The 22981-nt window shown below is 39.5% G+C and overlaps 1 protein-coding gene across 37 annotated transcripts in view; it reads left to right on the top strand.

The window, feature by feature from the left end:
• NRXN3 (neurexin 3) overlaps window positions 1-22981 on the top strand; it is an 898188-nt gene that overhangs the window by 292359 nt on the left and 582848 nt on the right. For all 37 annotated transcript variants that reach the window (XR_011903710.1, XR_011903709.1, XR_011903708.1 and 34 more), the window contains one exon: window positions 18192-18395. Coding sequence is in view for 33 of the 37 variants with exons in the window: in XM_072337914.1 (XP_072194015.1) it covers window positions 18192-18395 (204 nt within the window). In the remaining 4 variants the exon portion in view is untranslated. The remainder of the gene's footprint in view (window positions 1-18191; window positions 18396-22981) is intronic.

Genomic DNA, 22981 nt, shown 5'->3' with positions numbered 1-22981 from the left:
TGAATAATGAAAACCTGCAAATGTCTTCTAACTTCAGAAGATCTCTTTTTCTTTCTAAATCCTGCTAATAACTCAGCATGTTTTCCCAATTAGTGAAAAAGTGGATAAATATATAAAATATGCAAGACACTGATTCCAAAAGTGTATTTTGTTTGATTCTTAATGTAATTATTATAATTCATTCTGAATTAGGAATGGTAGAAGATTTTGTTGCGTAAAAATAAAAATGTATAAAATAACACAGCTTCTTTGCTACCTCTTAATAAAGAATTGCAGAAATCTAGAATTAGGCAAATTAGAAACAGTATGAAGTGGTATGTTAGGCTATCAGATCAGTAAAGGAAGTTTTTAGGAAAGGTGTTGTGAAATGTAGAGTGGGGAAAAGCTGTTGCCAGAAAAATTCCAAAGCATAAGTGGCATGCCTTCAGAGCAAAGTCTGTTAAAGGTAAGAATGTTGCCCACAACTGCCAGGACTCTTCCAGTGGCTGAGGAAAGCATGGATAGGATCTAGCTAGTCAGTAGTACATGGCAGGTAGAAGCTGTACCTGAGTCCTTGCACCCAGATGCAGCTTTGCTCTTGCTGCAGCACAGAATTTGATGCCCACATGGATATGAAATCTACATTCTGAAGCCTACTTCAAGATTTAGATGCCAAATATGTGGTTATACAGCTGCAGCATGTTGATGAGGCACTTTGCTAGTTGCTCTGCTATTACATCCCCTTATTTCCATTAAACTGAAACTATGTGCCAGACATTAAATTGCTTGCAGTTCAGTGTCTTCTTGATCTGTCCACTTTGCTAATTGCTAACAAGATATCCTCTGATCTGACCAAGATTTTTGCAAGTGACTGTACATCTGTATTCCCATATTCTTTATATTGGCAACTTCACTGGGGGATCTGCTAGTGCTATGTTTGAAAGGTGTTAAATCTTGGAACTTTCTCAGAATGGTCTTTTTCTTCTTCTTTTTTTTTTTTTTCCCTTAAAAAATATAGAAGTATTTTAATTAGGTTGGTTTTGTTCTGTTGAACTGTGTCAGGACTGCGTGAGAAAAGCGGTATGATTTCCTCTTCCAGATACGTGTGGAATCAGGGAAGTATGACAGTCCTGCAGCAGTCCCTGCTGGTTTTGATGCATTTGTTGGAGCACAGCTGTGCCCAGCAGCTGGTCTGGAATCAGGGAACCAGGAAATTTGCACCGTTAGCAGATATAAATAGAGAATCTGTAACTATGAAAGATGCTTAACTCTGCAGTAAATAAGTCCTAGTCCAAATAAAAAGCTAATTGAAATCTTAAAAAACTATCTTGCGCCTCAGTTCTTTCCCTTTTGATTCACTTTTTATCTGCAGAATTTGAAAGAGAAACAGGTGTTGTATGTGTAGAGTCTCACCATCTATGTTTCAAGTGATGTCAAAAACTGCCCTTTTTTTCTGTACAGATTTAGATTTCTTTTTTTTTTTTTTTATGCTTCTGAATTATTTCCCTGTGCACAAGAGGACTGTTGACTGCTACATTATTTTGATTTCAGCTTGATATTCTGGTAATTCTGATGAAGAGCAGAATGAGGAGGGGCCAGGTAGCTCTTGGTGCATTCTGAAAGGAGGTTAAGAGTGACATGGTGTTGGTGCTGCAATAGTTCAGAGCACTGGGCTGCATCCTTGCACTGGCATGGCTTTGCAGTGTGACACTGGATGAACCTGGCTTTCATTTCTGTCTCAGTTTCTTCTGTGAAAGAATCAAAAAGCACTCCTGAGGGAATGCAAATGCTTTCAAATTGTGCGGGAGGATTCATATAATGGGAATTGGGAACAAGAGGCCCATCCCATTAGGAGACCACTCCTTTTTCCTGTTTGTCACAGAGTATCTCAGGTACTTATTTTAAAAAACAGGATGTTCTCTATGGTGGGGTCTTTCATGTGCAATTTAGGGAAATATTCCCTGGAATCACCATCTGCTGATGCAGCACTGGGGCAGATGTGGGTAGGACTCCCAGCACTGGGAGCTGATGGGGCGTAGAAACCCTACAGGAGGACATCTGGGATTTGCTCCTTTTCCCTATTTTCTCTGTTTTCAATTTCACCCCATGAGACACACTGCTGTCTTTATTCCCTTCTAAAGACACACAGCAAATACTCCTCGGCAGTCTCAGCAGAAGCAAGAAGGCAGAGGCAGTCTCTTCCGCCATCTCACAGCCTCAGGCAGCGCTCACTGCCCCAGGGTCTGGGGGAATGCAGAAAGCCCCGTGCCCCACAGCCTTATCACTCCATGCTTGCTGCTCACTTGACTTGCTGAGTTCCTCTAGGCACACTCAGGGGGGAAAAGATTTGCGGACTTATTAACTTCAGAAGGATGTGGAAGAGATACTAAACTGTATTTTTTCCTGAATGCACGCAACTTTTCCATCCCTCTGTATTCTGCAGATCCTCCACAAATACTGAGGAGGAAGCTTCTAGCAGGGTTTGCTGCACGCGGCAAATACTGTATTGCAGCTCTATGGAATGCAACTGAGCCTGGTATAGAAGCCTATGAATCATGTTATAGTGAAAAATTGAGAAAAGTGGCTCTTTCCTTCTACAGGGGGGGCTGCATGTCTGCTCCTGCAGGTGGTGAGCTAACATCCCTTTAATCCAGATACATGAGAATGATGGCTTATGTATTAAGCTATGGGTTTTTCTGCTCTTGAATGACTCTGTTATTTTAAGATGATAGCACGGCAGTGAGATTTATATGAAGGAAGCATTTTTTTCTATATGTATCCTAGATGCTCTTCCATCACATCAGCCTGACATTTTCACTGGCCCTTACATTCACATTTAAAAGGGAAGTAAATTGAGCTGTGTTTGACAGTATAGTGTTAGGCTCTGACACCTGTCAGAAGTGGATTCCAGATATATCTATGCTTGACTCAGCTATTTTTTAATTTTTAATTTTCAGTTTTCTTTTAGTATATCAGTTTATGTTTTATGTATATATTTTTAAAGTAAAGATCTGAAAATATTTTGTTAAAGAGAGATAAATTATATTATTTCCTACTTCCAGATTATTATTTCCTACTTCCAGATCAAATAAAAGAAAATCATAAAGTGAATTGCTGAATAGGTGCTAAGAGTCTCGGTCTGTGTGTCTGCTTTATATTCCCACAGCGTTAGTAGGGGCTCAGTATGAATTTAATAGAGGTCCTGACAAATGTTGCTTCAGCAAAGTAGAGAGTAATTTGGAATTTTTACCAGCAGTTTGTGAAGCAAAGGATAAGTGGCTGGAAAAAAAAAAAAAAAAAAAAAAAAAAAAAATGTGCTCTGGTTGTGGAATGAATTGAATGTCCAGAAAATCAGTATCATTGGGGTAGTTTAGATGGTTTAGCTCAACAGCATTTCTGCTCTCTTCTAGTCCAAGTAGTTTTCATTATCACTCCTCAGAAATCCAAGACTGAGCTTGAGCTTTATTGTATTCTTCCTTGTGTAGTCTCTTATCTGTGTTATCAAACTGAGATTCACATCTGGCAGTTTAAGAAAATAATAACAACCTTGATGAAGATATATTTTGTCATTTAAAACGTATACTTTTGCTTTACTGGCAGCCAGTGCTGTAGGAAGCTCCGCATTATTTAACGTTGTTGAAGAAAATTGTCAATCCACATTCAAGACATTGGTCAAAACAGCATTTGTGTCCTTTTGTGCTGAGTGCTCAGCCTGCTTCCAAGCTACAGTTTCACCGTTAGTTGGCAGTTTCACTGTTAGTTGGCAGTTTCACTTATTCTTGCATACTATCAATGTGTGTTTTACTACCAGTCTCTGAAGAATTGCCTCTTTTCCTTCCAAACCTGAGGAAGTCTTAACTCTCTCTGGCTTCCACACCATAGGCTGTGAAGTGCAGTGGCATAATGCTGAGTGATAACGTGTAGGTAAAATTGTGCACGTTCCCAAGTTCCCCAATGGAGAGCAATCAGTTGGCAGTTCTCCTTTGCTGTCCAGCTGCAATCCCTGCTCCTTGTTGCAGTCTTACTGCAGAATGTCATGTGAATTTAGAGCTTACAGTTGAGAGACTGCTTTTCCATCAGCATCAGTTTTAGAGTACTCCTGTTGCATCCCAGGTGCTAAATACTGAACAAGATTTAAAGTCTGTTCATCTCAAGGTGCAGTATCTCCAAAGTTAAGCCACATGATGGAAAAGGCTTACATTTTGTAGGATTTTTATGGCACCTGCTGGTGCATAGCACAGATTTCATTTTGCCTGGTTGATCAAACTCCACGGCTGTCACATTCTTAGTTGGTCAGAGCTCATCTTTCCATTTGTGCAAAGTGAGAGCTTTGCCCTCTTCATTTTCCTGTTTTGTTCTTCCCTTCATGAAGATGATATTTAGTCTAGCTGACACCAGAGGGGTGTTAATGTTGTGCTAAGAGAAAGATATATGCTCTGGAAGGCCAAGTAGCTGCAGGTGTAACCATGCTATTTCCAGGCGAAAGGGTGTAATGTGATTAGGTGTGACTTTTGTTGCTTTAATATCATGCAGAGTGTTTTTCCTACATTATAAAATTGCCATAATGGCAAAGTCAGCCCCTTCACTCCCATTGAGATAATGATATATTGCGTTTGGCAGCATTGTGCATATTCTATTTTGTTGTTTTCCAAAGTTGGTTGGAAATTGGAAAAAGAGATTTGAAAAATATCACGAGGTTTCATTTCGGTTTTACAGGTGGGAATTTTCTGACATGCTGTTTCTTGTCTTGTGCAAGTAGCTGACCAGTTTTGCTGTTCTTTGTATAGGCTTTCTGCACAGCAATAGGAAAAAGAAAAATATATAAGATAGGGGGGGCAATATATATTTTTTTATTATTATTTTGAAGCAATAAACAGTAGGAGGGTGGAATCTGACAGGTGAAGTGCATGTACTTAATTTCAAACTGAAGTTGTCCCAGTAGGCAGCTATTACATTCAGGCTCAGACTGTTCCTGTAGTTATAAAGTACTTTCTGTCTAAATCATTTCTGAAATTGTATAGGATCTTCTGTATGACAAGTTTGTTTCCTTATATTGGCTTTGACTTGGCTTTACATTTCTTTTGAGAAGGGTTCTGGATGACGTCATGACTATTTGTCAAATCAAAGGCCATCTGGGTCACTGAGGCTTGTGATGCCAGCTTCACATGCAATTCCACTAGCATGTAACCATCCCAAGTAACAGCTGTGGGCTTCCTGTACCACTCTGTCCTTACAGACAGAGCTTTTTATGTCTGCTGTCTTCATGTTGGGTTGTGTGACTCTTCTGAAATATGGACAGATGTGAGAGGCATGTAACTAATGCAGCTCTGATCTGCTCTGATGAGCTCTCTTACTTGAGCAGCCCCCATATGCTGCTCCTGCTGCTGAATGTTGTCTTTCCAGAGCCTCAGCCCAACTTTCTCATCCCATTTGTACAGGTACAGAAACAGTAGAGCTTTAGATGGTAGGAAGCCCACAAAAAGGGGTTAGATATCACTAGAACAGCAAACTGTGGAAAAAGTGAAGGGGGAAAAATAAAGTTGCTTGCTGCAAGATGACTTTTTGCCTTCAGATGTTGTAATTACTTTTTTTTTTTTTTTTTTTTTTTTTTTCCTTCCTAGTTTTCATTGGTAATGATTAATGGCTTTTATCACTCCAGAGAAATAACATTTAAAACAGCAGAAAATGTCAGAATCTCTCCCCCCTGCCCCCTTTTCAGCCTTGTATAATGAGGGAAGAGAAAAATTTTCATCTCTGAAGTAAACACAATTTACTGGTAGGGCCAGTTCTCATCAGGCTGTCTCAGAAAAACCTCATGATGGATTTGCAACAGCCTTTATGCAAGGTTAATCTGATAGCCACGCTCCCATCTGCTTTTGCCATGCTTTGTTAAATTGTGTTGGTCTCTGTTTTAATAATCTCACTTTCTTTGATACCTCTTTAGAGGTTTGGTGAAGTAATGCACATAAAAGCATTTAGGTTTCCAGAACTACATTTGCATGTCTGTCCATCCCCTAATATACCCTGGCTTCCATCTTTGATTGTTCTCTTCATTTGGATTCATTCTTTTCTCCCTTGTTACAGAGTTAACTCTTACAGCCTACTAAATACCAAGAAGAGCTGACTGCTACAAGAGAATTATGCATCAAATTACCTTTGTAGGTAGTTTCCAGTAAATAGTGATTATCCATCCTGATCTTAGCTGTGATCCAACTCAGTTAAATGGGAGGGCTTTTGCAGTTTGCTCTCCTGGTTCCATATTTCCTTCATTTAAGAGTCTTAGTGACATTTTAGGTGAATGCAAATTGTTCTTTATACTAAACACAGTAGTAAGCACATCTCCCTGGGCATCTCCCTTGGGATAAGGATATTGATTGTTTGTCCTTTCTGCTCTTTTGAACAGTAAATAATGCTGGTGGCATGGGGAAACCGATTCTTCCTTGGTATGGGTCTGTGTGACTTTTAGGTTTAGAATGTAAAAAGTGTGAGCAAGAAACTAGAGAACCTTAAAGCACTGGCAAAATGAAGCTTTCTATTGTCTGCCAAGCTGTTACTAAGTTATTTTCTAAGAAGTTAATTCTGCAGGTAAGCTGCGTAGCATTTAGTGAAGAAGCAATTTTGAAAGTGGTGTCATGCAGGAGGCTCAGACACTGATAAGCAGATGCTGAATTTTTGATTTGAGTCAAATTACAGGTTTGTGACAACCCTTTTCCCTGACAGGCTGCATTTAATCTGGCATAATTTGATGTAATGGATCAGAAATATTGTAACAAAACACATCACATCTGGTTAGCTGCTTGCAGTCTGGAGAGTGAGTGTACCTTTGGATATATTACAGTGGACAGAAGTGCTTTAGGTAGGATAAATAACAAGTAATTCAGCATCAAAACTTGCACAAACTATGGAAAACTAAGTTAAAGAGAAGATGTGTACTCATTCTCAAAGCTTGTCTGTAAGGGAATGAGAATGTCTTGAAATGGGGGGTGATCTTAGACTGGTTTGCAGATTCTGTTAGGAGCAGGAAAGGTCCTATTATTTCAGCAGAAGTTAAAGAAAATGTGGATGGTGATCTGAGAATCTTCTGGCAACAACTGTGTTGCATAATTCCCTACTTCGGCTACACTTCAGCCTAAGATACCTGGTGATTTTAAGATTTGGTCTTATTTTGAGTCAGAATAGCATCATCCCTCAGGAACTATCTCAGCAAGTCTACTAACAGTAACAGCTAAAGTAGTTTCATCAGTTTACTTAGCTGGCATCAGGCTAGTGTTTTTGAAACATGACACTCTTCATCGTATTCTGACAGCTGCCCTGAGCTTTGAAGTGAGTGAAATGGGCAGCGCAATAACAAAAGGGCTGACAATCACAGCTACTGTTTTAATTTATACATCAAAAGTTCTTTTGACTTCAAGATCTCAAGGAATTCTCAGACATTGACTAAACCTTCACAGCTTTCCCAAGAAGTAGGATTTATCATCTTTTACAACCACTGGAGGCTCTAGGAGCTCAGGCAAGAAGAAAAAGGTTACTGGAACTCCCTTCTCCATACATTTGAATCTTTGAGTTCTGGATGGAGGGTTTAGGCTGGCTGCTATTCTATGTAAACTCATCTTCTGAATGCTGGTCTATGCACTTCAAAGATCCTGCACCACAGCCCTAGGCATTTTGAGATAGGCTTGTAAACAGTTGAATAAATGCATGAATTTGCATAATTATAACCAGTGTTTTGGACTATGAATTGCTAACTCTGTTCTTACCAAGAAATACCGATTTTGTAAGAAAGCAAACTGCATTAGATTGTGTTTGCAGTCAGAGAGGGATATCTCATGGACATTTCTCTGACCGTCCAAACAAAGAAATTCTGGGTAAGTTGAGTTAGCATTAGTACAGAAGCACCATGTGTGTGTATGTCAATTCTCTTTGTTCCCTTTTAAAATTTAATATTCTTTATTATGTAAACATATTTGTTTGCAGGTACCAGAATCATACAGTGGAATTTGGTCTGCAGGAAGACCATATATTCAAAAGGCAGTGCCTATTAATTGCTTGAAAGTAATAGTAAAATTTATTTTATCTGCTAGTGAAATTTACATGCTTAAACATGTATCTCTTACTTAGGCCTTCATGATCTTGGCAATATCAACTGCCATCTCATGCCAACTGCTAGTTTCTGCTTCTGTTTTCCTCTTTATTGTGGTTGCAATAATTGGCCAGTAGTTGTAATTAGCTGGATAAGCAGCCCTGGCTGTTGTATCTCTGCTGATGACTTCATTAGGAATAGGAATGGATGGAGCCTGTGGGACCCCTGTAAATTAGTGTCATCATTTCTGCACTGTCTGTGCTGCACCATTGCTCTCAGGCATCCCCCCTAGACCGCTGGCTTTGCAAATGTTTTTAGGGAAAGTAGCAGCTCTGTAATGGATAAGAAGATTCTGAAAGGACCTTTCTGCAGGTTCTACTATTATAAATGCTGTTTATTTTATCTTCTTTTTTAAGTTTGGAAGATGTGGTCTGAAATGCCATGTGAAATGTTACCCTCCCAGTTTGCTACCTGCTATATTGAGCTTCCTCCAGAGATGACCTGCTGCCAGCCCTTCTGAGTGTTGTGATGTTCCTCTTTCTATTAAGCTGTTGGTCTTAAATTAGTTATAAGTAGTTACTCTGGTCACATGCCTATGTATATTCAGCGTGGCTGTCTTTGAACTGTCACTTCTGGTGCCTCTTAAATTTGATATTTTCTAGGTTGAAGAACTGCTACATTTTCAAAAACACTGTGGTGTATGATTTTTGTGGATGAGTTTAGTCTATGGTTTGTAGAGCCGTGTTTTCCCTCTGCACAGTTTCCTATTGAAGCACCCCTTCCAGGACTTCCCAAAGTTTGGGCTTTAGTGGCTATCACATGAAAAAAAAGAAGAAAAAGAAAATTGAATCTTGTTTGGTCTATGCTGTGCACCTTCCTTAAGCCAACAGCCAAAGGCAAAATATGATTTTCAGAAAACACAGCTGAGGGGAGGTTAACTGTTCTTTTACACTGAGTAACAAATTTAGTTCATACCATAGCTTTCCTTTCCAAAGATGATAGGCTAATGATAACTCTCTTTCTAGTGGGTTTCCCACTAGATATGGATTTTATCGCAGTGCACATACCTCCTGGAAATTTGGGGGAGTAAGTTGAATACTGCGAGCCACACTTAGAATCCTCATAGGGAAAATTAAGCCTTTTAAGTTTCACCTGTGATTCAGGAGCCCATGTGAGATGCTGGCAGTTTGTTCAATGAAAGCATACCAGCTTGTGGGCAAAAAAGGACAGAAGGCACAGAAGAGGTGGATTATGTTAGTCTGTCATAGTATTCTTCTAACTGTAATTCTGATGAGACAATTTAGCCGGGGTAAATATTTACCCAAGGATACAGAGTGCCTGCAGGAGAACCAAGTTTTGAATCTCCTGTTTCTTCAAATCTTCTGTTTCTCCAGTCACAGCAAAGTGCTGTAGGCAACTTTGCCATTAATACTATAATACATGAGGCAAAATCTTTTCTAGCTCAGGGTTCAGTAGCAATTTGCAGGTGTAGTATGATGTCTCTGTAATGTTTCACTGACCAGTAAAATCAGGGCATTGTGGCACTTGTCATAGGATAATCCTAGTTGAAAGGGATCTCTGGAAGGCTATTGCAATTGCCTATTTGAAGTGGGCTAGCATCAAGAGTAGAACAGGGTGTTCAGGTCTCCAGTCGAGTTTTGAAAATCTCCAGGGGTGGAATTTCTACCTCCTTCCCTTGTATCTGATCTCCTTCCATGTGTAATTTTTTCCTTTTAATTTTCTGTAATTCCACTTACTGCAAATCATCTTCTGCCTTTTTCTTATACTGCGTACCTCTGAGATGAGGCAAGCTCCATGTTCACTGTAATCCCTTTTTCTTGGTGAACATACTGAAGACAGTGATCACATGCTTCATGAAGCTTGACAGTACTGTGAAAAAGGACTTAGAGCTGTTGGAGCTAAAGAGAAGTCACACAATTTTCTATACCCTGTCACTCACATAATGTAAACTCTCAGACCCTCATTCTAGCAGCAGATTTCCCTATGATTTTCTCATTCCACTCCTAGCCTTTGAGGAACAATTCTTCTGTTCTAAGCCTTCTTGCAAGAGATTTCTTCTCAAACAGTTGCACACGGCTTTGTAAATGTTAGAGTGACATTTGGAGTAAGCTTGAAGAGCCTGTGTACTTCTCCTTGGTTCCCCCGCGTCTCTGCCAATCTTTAGTATGGCAACACAGCCTCACTCTTCACCTCCCAGGGCTAGCACTAACATTTACAAGCTACAGTCTCTGTCTGCAAATATTTCCACGATGCTGCTCATTGCTGCTTCAGCTCCTCCCCAGCCCAGATTAAATGTCTGCAGCCTGAAGAAGGGAGAGAAGTTTATCAGATAACATTTACCTTTCATTATGAATTAAATTTGTTTGTCTGTTTGTTTACTGTTAGATCACTACATGGCAATACCTCACCCCTGTAGTTAGCTTATCCTCTTTTATGTATGACCATGGCAGGAGGAGAGGAAGCACATAATAAGCCTGATGCTTGTGGAAATTGGTGGAGCCTTCTGTATACAATAGTCATGAGTTTGCATCAGGAGCTGAAAGGCTGGTTCATTATGGAAGTTATATAAAAGTGAGAATCCAGAGTTCCAAGCCTTGTGAGGTCTAGTAGTGGAGGGGGCTTTATAATCCTGTCTCCAAATATGTCTCCTCAGGATCAAATACCTGATGTGATTTTCCTTTGTAATGATAGGTGTTTCACAGGTTTACTTAGGTTCCTGAGATTTCATCCACTTTGAGCTAAAGGTTATCAGGGCTACTTTACTTGATTTGGGTATCACACCACCTCATTTTAGTACTAAGTTAGAAAAGCACGTGGTTCATTTTGGATTCTAGTAAAAAATTTGGGGTAGTTCTGAAAAATAAAATAAAATAAAAAATCAATCAATTTCTGCTGTTGCAGTCATTTAGAGGTCTTAACTTTATCAACTGAGCTAATTTTTTTCTCTGAGGGGAGAATATCACAGTGCTTGTGCTAAACCCTGCACCTTGATACCTTGGGGCTGTTAATTTGCCTCTTTTACCTTTGCTACTTCCATTTTATTGATATGTAGGTAGTAATTTTTCCTACGGTAATTTGATGTTTCTGCTTGTGTTTGGAAAAAACGACGTAGGAAACAGGAAATAAATAACATACTGGAACAGGGAGGAGACAGTGGTATTGCAAAGGAAATGCTAAATAGGATGTTTATTCTGTTCTGACTTTCAAGGTAAATAAATAGGTTTGGCTTGTACTTCAGATGTTCTTCAGGAACTTCTTATGTTATCCCACCAACATTTCCAAGCTATTTTCAGACTTAAGTGTTTGTTGAAAGTCTTGAAATATTCCAAATAATGCTGTGCAATAAATTTTGCAAGATTTTGAAAAGAAACATTTGATGAAAAATATTCATCCAGATGTCATCTGATCTATGAAAACATTTGCTAGCAATTTTTGTCTGTAGCTGTGGCCTTATAAGTGACAATTATTATTACTGCTCCACCAGTATTCTTGCATCCCTGAAAATGTGATGAATGCCTTGAAGCTTGCTCCATTATCTCTCTCGTTTGCTGCTCATTTGGAAATGTTTTGTACACATTGTACTGATAAGGGTGTCTTATGTAATTATTCTACTTTTAGTGCTCATTTGGTCTTAACTGACATGCACTGTTCAAATTTGGAGCTTTTGAATTCAAGACAGTAATATACAAATCAGAGATACATCAGAGCTGGAAAACAGAAGAGGCAACTTATTGAAAATAAAAACTGGAAGTTGCTGAGTGAATGGGATTTACTTTAGAGGAGTTGTGAGCAATGGTATGTAAAACTTCAGTATATGAAAGTCCTTCTGTAAATTAGATAGATACAGTATAGTAGATAGGGAAGTAGAATAGGGAAATAAGTGATTGTCTTTATTTGAAGAAAAGAGAAATTGGGATTAATGTTACAAAAATACTTTGATCTGTGAGGTAGTTGTGCATCAGAAGAAACAGTCCAGGTTCCTTATAATTCTGGTGCTCTCTCTCTAACAACTGCTTTATCTTCATGAATTTTCAGTGCATAATAGCTAATGCAGATGCTATTGACATCTTGGCAGGATGAAATCTTTAAAGCAGAACAGCTTTGTTCTTGCTAGTGCAATAAACCTACAGTTGGTGATTAGTGGTACTATTTGCAGTGAATTTTGCTAGACTAATAAAACTCCATCTTATTTCTAACGGTTCCCTTTAGGTGAATATTTAGTTTTCTGTTACTGTCCTTGCAAATGCTGGTGAATTGCATTTACATCCCTTCTAGTTATTATTCCTGTTTGACAGGCTACACGGGGTGAGATCTGTGGCACTTCAGTGGGAGACATTAAGAAAAAATCCACTTTGCTGAAAAAAGCATTGTCATGCATAGAGCAGACATGGGCTTCTTTTCTGGGCCAGGGGAGGAAAAGGACTAAAGCACTGCTGGCTCCACATCACCAGAGCCCCGAGGGCACCCCTAGGGTCTGCCTGTCCCTGTGCCTCTGCTACTCTGCTGTGGCACTGTTTCAGTCCCTCAGAGCTCCCCACACCCTGCACAAGGTTCAAGACCAAACGTTGGCCTCAGAGCCATTAGTCCCAGCCTCAGGGAGGTCCCAGCAGGGCCACACTCCAGCTCCCTACCACTCTGCCCTCCAGCCATGAGTCTGCTCAGCTGTGCTTGTGTCCTGGCCCTCTCGCTGTTGCCCTGCCCAGTGATCGCTGTAGTTGAGCCTGGGCCTGACTGATAGACCTCCCAACTTGACCTTGGACCTCCCATATTGCAATGATGCTGCCTTGATTGGACCTGGCCACTATCTGCACCAGCCTGTCAGGTTTCACATGGCTATTAACTGTCAGGAGAAACTCTGCTCCTGCCCCTCTGTGACATCCAAAGTCATAACCACCTGTGAGTATTTAAAATTCCTGTTACAATTTTTTCCACAAAAATAGGAGCATTAACTCTTGGGTCATAGTATGATTGCAGCCTAGATGATTCCATTGCTTCCACTTAGGCAAAACTGTTTTCTTCAGATCCTATTGTGCAGGAAGGCTGCATACTTTAAATAAGCTCCTGCACTCAGTTTTTGAGGAAACAAGCCTTGAAGCTCTGGGATCAAGCCTTGCTTTTTCTGCATGTTTGTGATTGTTTTGGGTGATGGTTAATTTATTGTGCTTTTTGCTACATGAGAATGTCTGTTAACATAATTTCTTTGAAGTCTGTAAGATACAACTTGTTTTTACAGTTACAAATGCTTTTCTTGACACTGAACTAAGTCGAAACTCTTCCTGTTCTTTGTGCAGAGTTTGACCAGTTGGATTAGGCCCCCAGAATCTCTGTACCTCCTTGTGTTTTCTGTGAGTGTATGGGGACACTCCTGAAAATCTTTCTTTCCATCTAATGAAACAGATGGGACTTGCTAGAGGCTAGTGGAAGAGTTTATGGACAGATCTTGGCTAGCTTTTTCTTTGGTTTAATCATCTCCTGTTGGAGATGAGTGGTTGTGAGTAGCTGTTACTGATTCCTACTTCTTGACCTTTCAACTTGTAAAAGCTATGGTTTCCTTGTGGCACTGAGTCAGCAGTGTGGTGGGGCAGCCATCTAGTTAGCCTGCTCAGGACACCCCACTCTATATGCTGGCACCAAGAGACTGACTGAATGCTATGCTGCTATTCCAAATGGGTATGGATAGCATGTAGGTCCAGTCTTGAAGGTAATTCAAGCACAGCTGTAAGTTCTGTATATAGAACCATTCTCTCCTAGAGCTCCTGGTTCTGCAGTGCTAGCAGGAGGAGCAGGTAAAATATGCATTTACCTTGAAATACCGCAGATTTTTTTTTCAGTGTAAAAAATATTTATGAAGAGATGTTTTCAACTGTTCATTTTTTGTAGCTCACTTGCATTTTAAAATCCATGTGACACAAACTTTGTTGTAGCTTAGTCCAAATTACGCCAGGTGTAGGCATGCATCCCCCAGCTGATTCAAGAATGTACATCCTCATTTCAGGGGCTTGGCTTGTTAACTCTTGTCTGTATGGAATCTATTTAGATGGGAATGAGAATTGTTTTCTTTTTTAGGCCTTCTTTTCTTTCAGTTGTGTGGGTTTGTTAATACTCATTTTGTTGTGTTGTTTTTAGCTATTATGTTGATTTTTGAATAATCAAGACTGTTTTTATTTGTGGCCATGTGTCTCCTAGCAGGTATATGAAAAAACTGATGTTTGCATGGGAATGGAAAGAGTTGTGCTGCATACTCACTGGAAAGCTTTTTCTGGCTTGTGGATAGAAAGCTCTGGCTCTCTTTCTTAAGGTCAAAATCTTGAAGGATATTTGAATTCTTGCAGGAAAGTGGAAATGTACAGTCTGTATTTCCTATAGTTTTGAACTAACATGTCAGTTCTTTTTCACTTTTGGTCCTTGCTATTATGCTTCTCTGCTGTTAATGCTTTTTTCTCTAGAAGCCCTACTCAGTGGGAATGGGGAGTAATGGCTGACTCTCCTAAATGTGACTGTATGAGGAATGCATAGTGTGCCCTGATTTACTGTCATTCACTTCAGCTGAACTTTTCCTGAAGAGGATATATGTTCTTTTCCTTATTCTTTCATGGTCATCTTTTTGGAGATTTCAAGAAAAAAGAAAGCTCTTTTGTAGTCTGGGAGACAGGGGAAACCACAGGGAAGTACAAAGGACTATGGGAAAGCTGAAAAGGATGGAAAGCAGAAAATAATTGAGATTAATACAGGAGAAAGGGTAGAAACCAAGAGAAAGAGCATGAAGAGATACTGAATATTTTTCTGTCTCTGTGTTGCAAGAATACTCGTGTTGCCACCTCCCTAGGATGTTTATGCAGAGCTTTGTGGGGAAGCAGCAGTAAATTGCTCCTTTGGATGCTAAGTGCAAAATTAAAGCTGGCAGGGTCTCAGAGCACAAGACTGGGAAGCTAATTGCTCCTAATAACATATCGATTTTCACAGATCTCTGGCATTGTGTCAGGGCAGTTTTGAACTAGCACCTGGTTTCTTCCTCTTTCCATCTCCAAGCTAATGGCAATGAAGCTTCTGGCTTTGAGATCGCTGATAAATGCAGCTCTAGATCTTTTTGTCTATACTGCAGGTCCCTGCAGCATGGGTGAAATCTGTTGTACTACACATTGCTCCAGATATAATAGCTACCCTGTAAGTAGACAGGTGGAAGGAATGTGCATATATTTTAACTTGAATAACAATGTTGCTGCTGCTGCTTTTATTTAAGGTGCTGTACATCAGTGTTACAGTCCCTTTGCTGCAGTTGGCTAAAGAAAATCAAATGAGTGCCTGTTTTCAGGCAAAAGTTGCCAGCACAGGAGTCTGAGGTCACCTAGTTGTTGCCAGGTTACATTCAATCATCAGCAGATTTTCTATGTGTGTTGCTTAGTGATAATGTGCCATCCTTGAATTTTGGGGACTGCTGTTAGGACAAGGAGATATGATTTATTTCTGTGACTGCTACTAAGCAATACCCCCCTCTGAAGAACTATTCTTACAGTTAGAGGGAACGCTCTGCTTGCAAGGAGATGAGCTGAAAATGCTTCTAGATACCTCAGATGGTGAAGACTTGTAAGGTGAGAATGACATTTCTTACATTTAAAAGATGTCAAGTGCTTAGGTAGTCTGGACTGGAACAGGCTCAGGTCAGCACAGGGCACACACAAGGGCAGAAACTCATTTTCTCACATGGTTGTGTAGAGGCTGCGTCAACTATTTCAGGCTATTTGATTTTATCTGCATAGCTGTTGCAAGGATTCAGTGCTGTATTTGTATGAGATGGGCCAGAGAAGAGACATTAACTTAAACTGAAGTAATACCTGCTTTAGGGTACTATTGAATATCAACTGAAACACTGTCTTGATTTTAAAATTAATTTTGATTATCCCTTCCAATTGGAAATGTACTTTCAGCTTTCCTCTGTCTGGTTTGTCTCTATTAATTATAAATTGACATGGCTGTTAGTATGGTGACTGGAACTATACTGAGAACCCTCAGGTTCTCTTTGCATTCCATACACAGACTGCTGTGGGCAGAGCTTAGCAAAGAATACCTAGAAGAACAAGCGAGGAGTTCAAGAGGTGGAAAGGAGAAATCTTCCTCTTTGTGAGATCTTTTTTGCCTCCTACATTGCATTTTAGCCTTGGGGCTCCTCTGGCTTTATGTCACTGTGTAATTCATTCCAAGTACAAGCCATACTTATAGAATTTGAATCTGGGGTTAATTTAGGCAATTAGTTGGTTTCTCTTCTTCTTCTTTTTTTCCCCTGACATTTTTGAGTTCAGAATTTAATTCAGAAACTATTCAAAACACTGGGTTCTAGATCTTTGTGCCATCTTCAGCAATTCTGGGTGTTCTTCGTATTGTTCTTACACAAATATAACAATAACAATTTGCATTTCTTGTCTACAGACAGTAATCTTCTGTCAATGGAGTCAGTGGAGTTGAAGGGCACAAATGAATTATTTTAGAAGAGAGTCATTATTACTACTCTTTTGATTTATTATCTTGCAGTGTCTGCAGAAAAAAAACCCTGTATATTTCCAAGTACCCAAGGCATGGCTATGTGAACAAGAAAGCAGCAGAGCTGAGGTGCTTGTGTCAGCGACTCCCACTCGTGGTCCTGATACTCTCCATTCCCTTTCCCACGGGTATTCAGGTGCTAGGGCTCACAACTTTTTCATGCAAGGCACATCTGAGCTGAAGGTATCAAAAGAGCCATTTCATGCTTGACTGCATTTTCTAATACAATCCACACAGAGAGGAGAGAGAGCAAGGAGGGTTTCTGTGTACATACGCATTGACTTTGAGTGTATTTATAATGTACAGTACGTTTGGTTCCAGCTTGCAGCTGTGGGTGGTAAGAAAGAATTGCAGACATGAGGGAGAAGAGAATTGCACTTTGAAAAGTAGGAAACCATTTCCTCCAATCCTGAAAAAAATATCTTTCTTTCCCACTCTGTTTCTTGGCCAAGCGAAGATGTGAGCAGCACTGACAGCTGGTACCCAGAAGGTGTATGTATGGCTGAGTGGGTGTTGCATGTAGAGTACTTTGTGCATACAGACCATAACAATGTATGAGGAGTGCAGCTTAGAACACTGGTGAATAAAGATGTTGTTCACCGCCATATTATTTTAATGGTGCTCACAGAGAAGTTTTTTTCTTAATCAGTTTGTATATCCCATGACCAGCAGAGGTGCTGCATGCTGTCTGTTAATATGATGGGTTGCTGCACCAGCTCAACCACAGTGATCCCCATCAAATGTTTTGTAACCATATACATTGCTTACCACTTATTTTGCATATTTGTGACCACACTGCATGTCTATTTCTAGCCACTGTGGATCCTTTCCAGCATGGACTTGTGGTTGTTCTTCATTTTCCCGTCCAACTCTCCTACTCTAGCACCAAACATTTAGGCCTTGAGAGGACTATAAGAATTATCACTAATAAGCTTACTGTTTCCCTTTAGAAGTTTCACTCCTACCAGCATGAGGGATTGGCTGATTATGTGAAAAATGGAAATGTCTAAGAAGAACATGTATATTCCAAATGTTTGCTGTTTCTGTTGATGCTGTATTTTCTTTCCTTGTGTAGGTAGGGAGACTAGTGAGAATCTTGGTAGGAGTGCTTTACAGAGGATTCCTTTCATGTGCCTGCAGAGTTTAAATCAGTCTTCTTTTTCTACCTCTGGGATTTTTATTCATAGCTTTGTTTTAAAAGTCCTACATGAAGTAATCTACATATCAGTCTTCGGTAGGAAATGGTTCTGGGGAAAGGGGATGCTCTGATTCACACATTAACATATTTATGCAGACTTGTAAATTTTGCTGGTAGAAGTGCTTTAGAGCACATGCATAGACTGAAACAATGATTGCCATGTCATACTGGTTGCTGCACTTCTTTCACAAGACTTTAACTCTACCCCTTCAGAGAAGACTTCCAGTTTCCACAGGCAAAGCTCTTCTTAGTCTAACTTAAACTTCAGTAACATTTTCATTCTCCTGCTTTAGATGTTGTATGTTCATTTTCATTCTGCTACTTCTAATTATGTGGGTTTTTTTCATTGTTTTGAAATTGTTTACTGATTCCTTACAGAGGCCTCTATCTTGAGCTATGATGGCAGCATGTACATGAAGATCATCATGCCTATGGTCATGCATACTGAGGCAGAAGACGTGTCCTTCCGTTTCATGTCCCAGCGCGCCTATGGGCTGTTGATGGCAACCACCTCACGAGATTCTGCTGACACTCTGCGCCTGGAGCTGGATGGAGGCCGTGTCAAACTTATGGTCAACTTAGGTATCGTATAAAAACCTCCCACTGCCTTCACTCTTAGTTTGGGCTTGTGGTTAGTGGTTTTTTAAATTATTTTGTTTAATTTCTGTTGGTTTGATTGGATTGGATTGATCTCAAAAATAGCTGCTGAGACCTTCATAATTATATTCTCTTGTGGAGATTAACTCTTACTTGTATTGCTGCATGGAGATTTGCTGTTAGTTCCTTGTTATGAACAGTGTTGGTTTTAAAGTCTAAGTTTTTAAGTTTCCTTTCTGGGTCTGGGACTGGTGAGCTCTGTGTGAGACATGCTGCTTGGTCCATCTTTTGATCAGTTACATCCCTCATTCATTCAGCATCACTCAAAACAGTCAAAGCCAAATGTGAGAATTAAGCAAAATGGATATGGTGGCAAGCAGAAGTCTTGTGAATCCCAAACCTTTTACAGAATTTGACAACGTTTGCTCCAGCTTGCTCTTAACTATTTTATTTTTCTAAACTAATAATTATTTCTATTTCATAATTTCTTTCAGCTTTTAGGGCTTTTAGTATCTAGAAGAAAAGCCTGTATCTTTTGATTGTGTCTTTGTTAAAATAAAGACAACAGTAATGAAAGTGCATCCCCCCCACACACAGCCTAAAAGGTTGTGTTCTGTCTCCTTAGAGTCACAGAAAATAATAAAAGACCATTAGAAATGTGTTCAATAATAATAATAGAAAAAAATTTTGAGAGAATGAGTGAGCTGTTTTATTATCATGTATCAATTTTCTTACCAGTGAATGACAAATAGCCTCCTTTTTAAAGAACGTGAGCACAGGAGGTGAAGTTTTCTTTCATTTGCACTTATGCAACTTGTTGCTTCATGTGAATCACGCAATATAAGAGATCTCTTATAATCTCCTATAAGAAGAGATTTCAGATCAAAATGCAGAACTATCATGATAGTGGAAAATGTTAAACCTCTTCTGAAGTCCAGGGTACTTGATGTAACTTGTTAAAGATGTTCGTGGTCTGCAAAAGCTTGTGCCAGCTTTCAAAATTCCAAATCTGACAGGAGCAAGCTGTGACATTATTTTGAGCTAATAACATCAGCACTGTGGAAGTCCCACTATGTTGATATCAGGAGCAAACTGCAGTGATTTTGTAGAGTGTAGCAGTGTTTATTTTTACCCATACCTGTAGTATTGGCTCTTGTTTTTCAACTCGTGTCCTAGGTAGATATTGTAAATTTACCACGGACTTTCTGTGCCACAGTTGAGCTTGAGTGATGATTTTAAGGTTTCTTATCCTCACCTGGGAAATATCTTGTCCAGTAAGTGGCCAGTTTGTTTTAAAAAATTAATTCTCTCTCTATATTTTTTTCTTTAAATCTCATATGAGACTGTAGCATTAGCTTTTGAGGTAGAATTGAAACAGGAGAAGATACACTTAAGCAAGTTCATGTTTATTAACAGTACTCTCTGTCCAAAGGGTTACAGTGACAAGTTTTGTACTATGAAAATAAAATGAAACAGAAAAGGCAAAAACAAACAAACAAACAAAACGAGATATGGTTTCTGTTTAGTTGAATTGGAAAAGTTTAAATCGCCACTGAGTGTCCAGCTAGCTTAGGAATATTTGCTATACTCAGCAGGTAGCAGGCAAAGGAAATAGGTCAGCTTGAACTATGATAGTAGCTTCTCAAACAGAAATAGTGCTGACACTGATCTCTCAATGTTTCAACTTATTGTAAGAATGCCGAACTCAATTCTTTCAAGTCATTCTCCAAAGAAGTGTTGCAAATCTAAGGTATTTTCCTTTAGTCAGGACTTTCCTGCCTTCAAAACAGCAGCATTACCTTGTTGTTGGAGAAAGAAAGTTTAAGGAGGAATGATCATAACTGAGCCACTTAAATTCTGCTGCTTACTAGAAGTCACACCTAACACTTTAAGGAGGCTGATTATAGCCAAAATGTCACAAATAAGAACCAAGTCTTCATCATTTGACCCTGCCAAAATCCTCTTACCTGTGAGAAGTGTAATAAACACCCTCTGAAGCTGATCATGCTTGGTGCTGACTAGCTGCATGTCACCATCCCCCTGAGCATCGAACCAATGACACGTGTGTGTAAACAGAGACTGTTTTGAGTGGTGAATTATATAATTGTGCTCTTCTTATAAGTCATTTAAAACTATTACTAAGAGTTGTCTCTTCTTTGATCTATTCCATTTGATTACTTGTTATCATTTGTGTGGTTATTTAGGTATTTCCTGTGTTGTTTTTTTCTTTTCTTTTTCTTTTTTTAATTATTATTATTATTTTTTTACTCTTCTATGTATTTCAGTTGTAAAGCTTTCCCATACCCCATCAGCCATAGTAAATCAAAAGATGGTATTCAACCCTTCAAAGGCCTGAAGCCTGCGGCCAGCACAGCAAACAGCCCTGAGAACAGAGTGTACAGAGCAGCCTGCAGGGGCTGGCATATCCCACCACCTCCTCAACACACAGTGTTGTCCTGGCTTCAGCTGGGGGATACATCATACAGCAGACATGGGTGGGCATGGGGGCTTGCTGTAGAAGGTAGGGAGGGATAAGAGCAGTGGTAAATAATTCTCTAAGAAAGAGGAGAGAGGAAGATGTTTCAGACCTTTCCCATGTCAGTCCCTGAGGCAGTCCAGTCTGCATGTTGACAGCAAGTTTCACAGTGTTTGTTGTGTGAAGAATAGAAGTCCAAATGTGATGCAGATCTCACTTCTGTTGATAAGGATTCTGAGGAAACGAGTTCACAGTGAAAGGAGAGAGAGGGAGAGAGAGATGAAGCACATAATAGCTTGGAACATGCTTGGGAATAATTTCTGATGCTGAGATTTGCATAAAGGGAAAGAAATGGCTTGTCCTGTAGAAAGATATGCTTTCACTTTTTTTTCCTCGCATTGGTGAATGGGAAGATTATAGTTTCACTGACTTTTATTAAAGAATACTTTAGTTTTGTTTCTTGTTGGATAGATTCAGCTTCAGGGCACTGGTGTTTAGAATAAATTCTGCCCACAACCAGTTATCTGAGTCAGTTCTCCTGCAAAGAAATGTGACTATGCCTGTCTCCTACCTTTTTTCCCTAGGGTTTTCAAAGACATCTTTGTCTTTCCAAAATGTACAGATTTTGTTAATAATTCATAAGTAAAGACAGCGCATACACATTTTTATTTTTTTTTAAACATACATGAACTTTTAGACCAAATTTCTGCATCATGCATACACATGTGCAAAAGTGTTCCTAGATGTGCTTTTTTTTGTATACTCAATACATACAGTATTTTTTATTACAATAAAATATATATACATATCTGTCATCTTCCCTCTAATACTAACAAGTAGGTATACAGTCTGAGAAGTAAGGGAGACAAAGAGCTGCATTGTAGCATGGGGGAAGAATGCACAGGGCCTCATCTGACTTCCCCAACAGGGGATAACCTAGATTGATTAGAAATTGTCACGCCCTGATTATCTTGTTCTATCTAACTTTGAAGTGCTCTTCCATAACCACATGTGGATGCTCTTCATAAGGACCAAACACTTTGTCCTTCCATAGCAAAGGTGATAGATTTAAGGAAAAAGATGCTTTGGAAAACCTAAGCACCCATGCACTGAGGAAGCATCTGATTTACATTAGGAATAACAATTGCAGAAATTAACTGTATAAGTTCTTTTCAGATCATCCTGTTCCCCATGTCCTTGCAGAAATGGAGTTACTTTATGACTGTCCTCCAGACATCTCATTCAGTAGTAGAACTGGCTGCTTCCTGGATTTACAGCTGTTTAGGCACACTCATCCTTGAAGCCCAAAGAAAAGGAAACTTTTTTTTCAAGACAGGATTACAACCATACCTAAACAAAGTAAACCACATCAGTAGAAGCTGATAACAGTGCTGAGAGCCTTAGATGATAATTATCAAAAGTCTTACTGTACTGCTGGGTGACTCTCGAGTAGTCCTTTTAATTGTTCCTGAATTCTGCAGCTGCAGAGCATTAACCCTGCACTTTCCTGCCAGGGAAAGCATCTTTAGCTTTGGGTTTTGTAGTGTTGCGCTAGTTTAGAGGAAACCAAGTATCTTCTTCACTCCTAGAAACTGATGTAAGAGGGAGAAAAGAGTTTCATGTATTAATGATCTTAATTTTGTTGTTGCTTTGGGCAAGGATCAGGATTAAGGAAATAAAAAAAGATTGTGCTTGTTCTTTTAGTGTAGCACCTTTGGCTTTTGATGCCTCTTTTTTCAGTGACTGACTTGAGATTCATTTTTATTCATTTTTTTTTAATTCTGGGCAACTGCAGTTTCCATAGCTTGCCCAACAGCAATAGTGTGAGATTTTAATGTCTTTCTCTACAATGTGCTTTCAATTCTTGAAGGCCTGTTAACCTGATGGCTCCCTAGATATTCTAGTTTCTTCTCTTCTGGCAATTGCCATGATATTGAAGTACAGCACCTTGACTAACTTCCATTTGTAAAACAGAAAAGGAATTGGATCTTAGAGTACCTCTGCTTGGTACACCAAGTACGTTGTGTACCTTCTTGATACACAAGAAAGTGCTTTGTAGAGATAAGTAGTGTGGTAGATTGAGAGTCTTTGTGGC

Source organism: Excalfactoria chinensis, chromosome 5, assembly GCF_039878825.1.
Source record: "Excalfactoria chinensis isolate bCotChi1 chromosome 5, bCotChi1.hap2, whole genome shotgun sequence".
Lineage (NCBI taxonomy): Eukaryota > Metazoa > Chordata > Aves > Galliformes > Phasianidae > Excalfactoria > Excalfactoria chinensis.
Note: the sequence above shows the minus strand (reverse complement) of the source record. Positions and strands in the feature narration are given on the sequence as shown.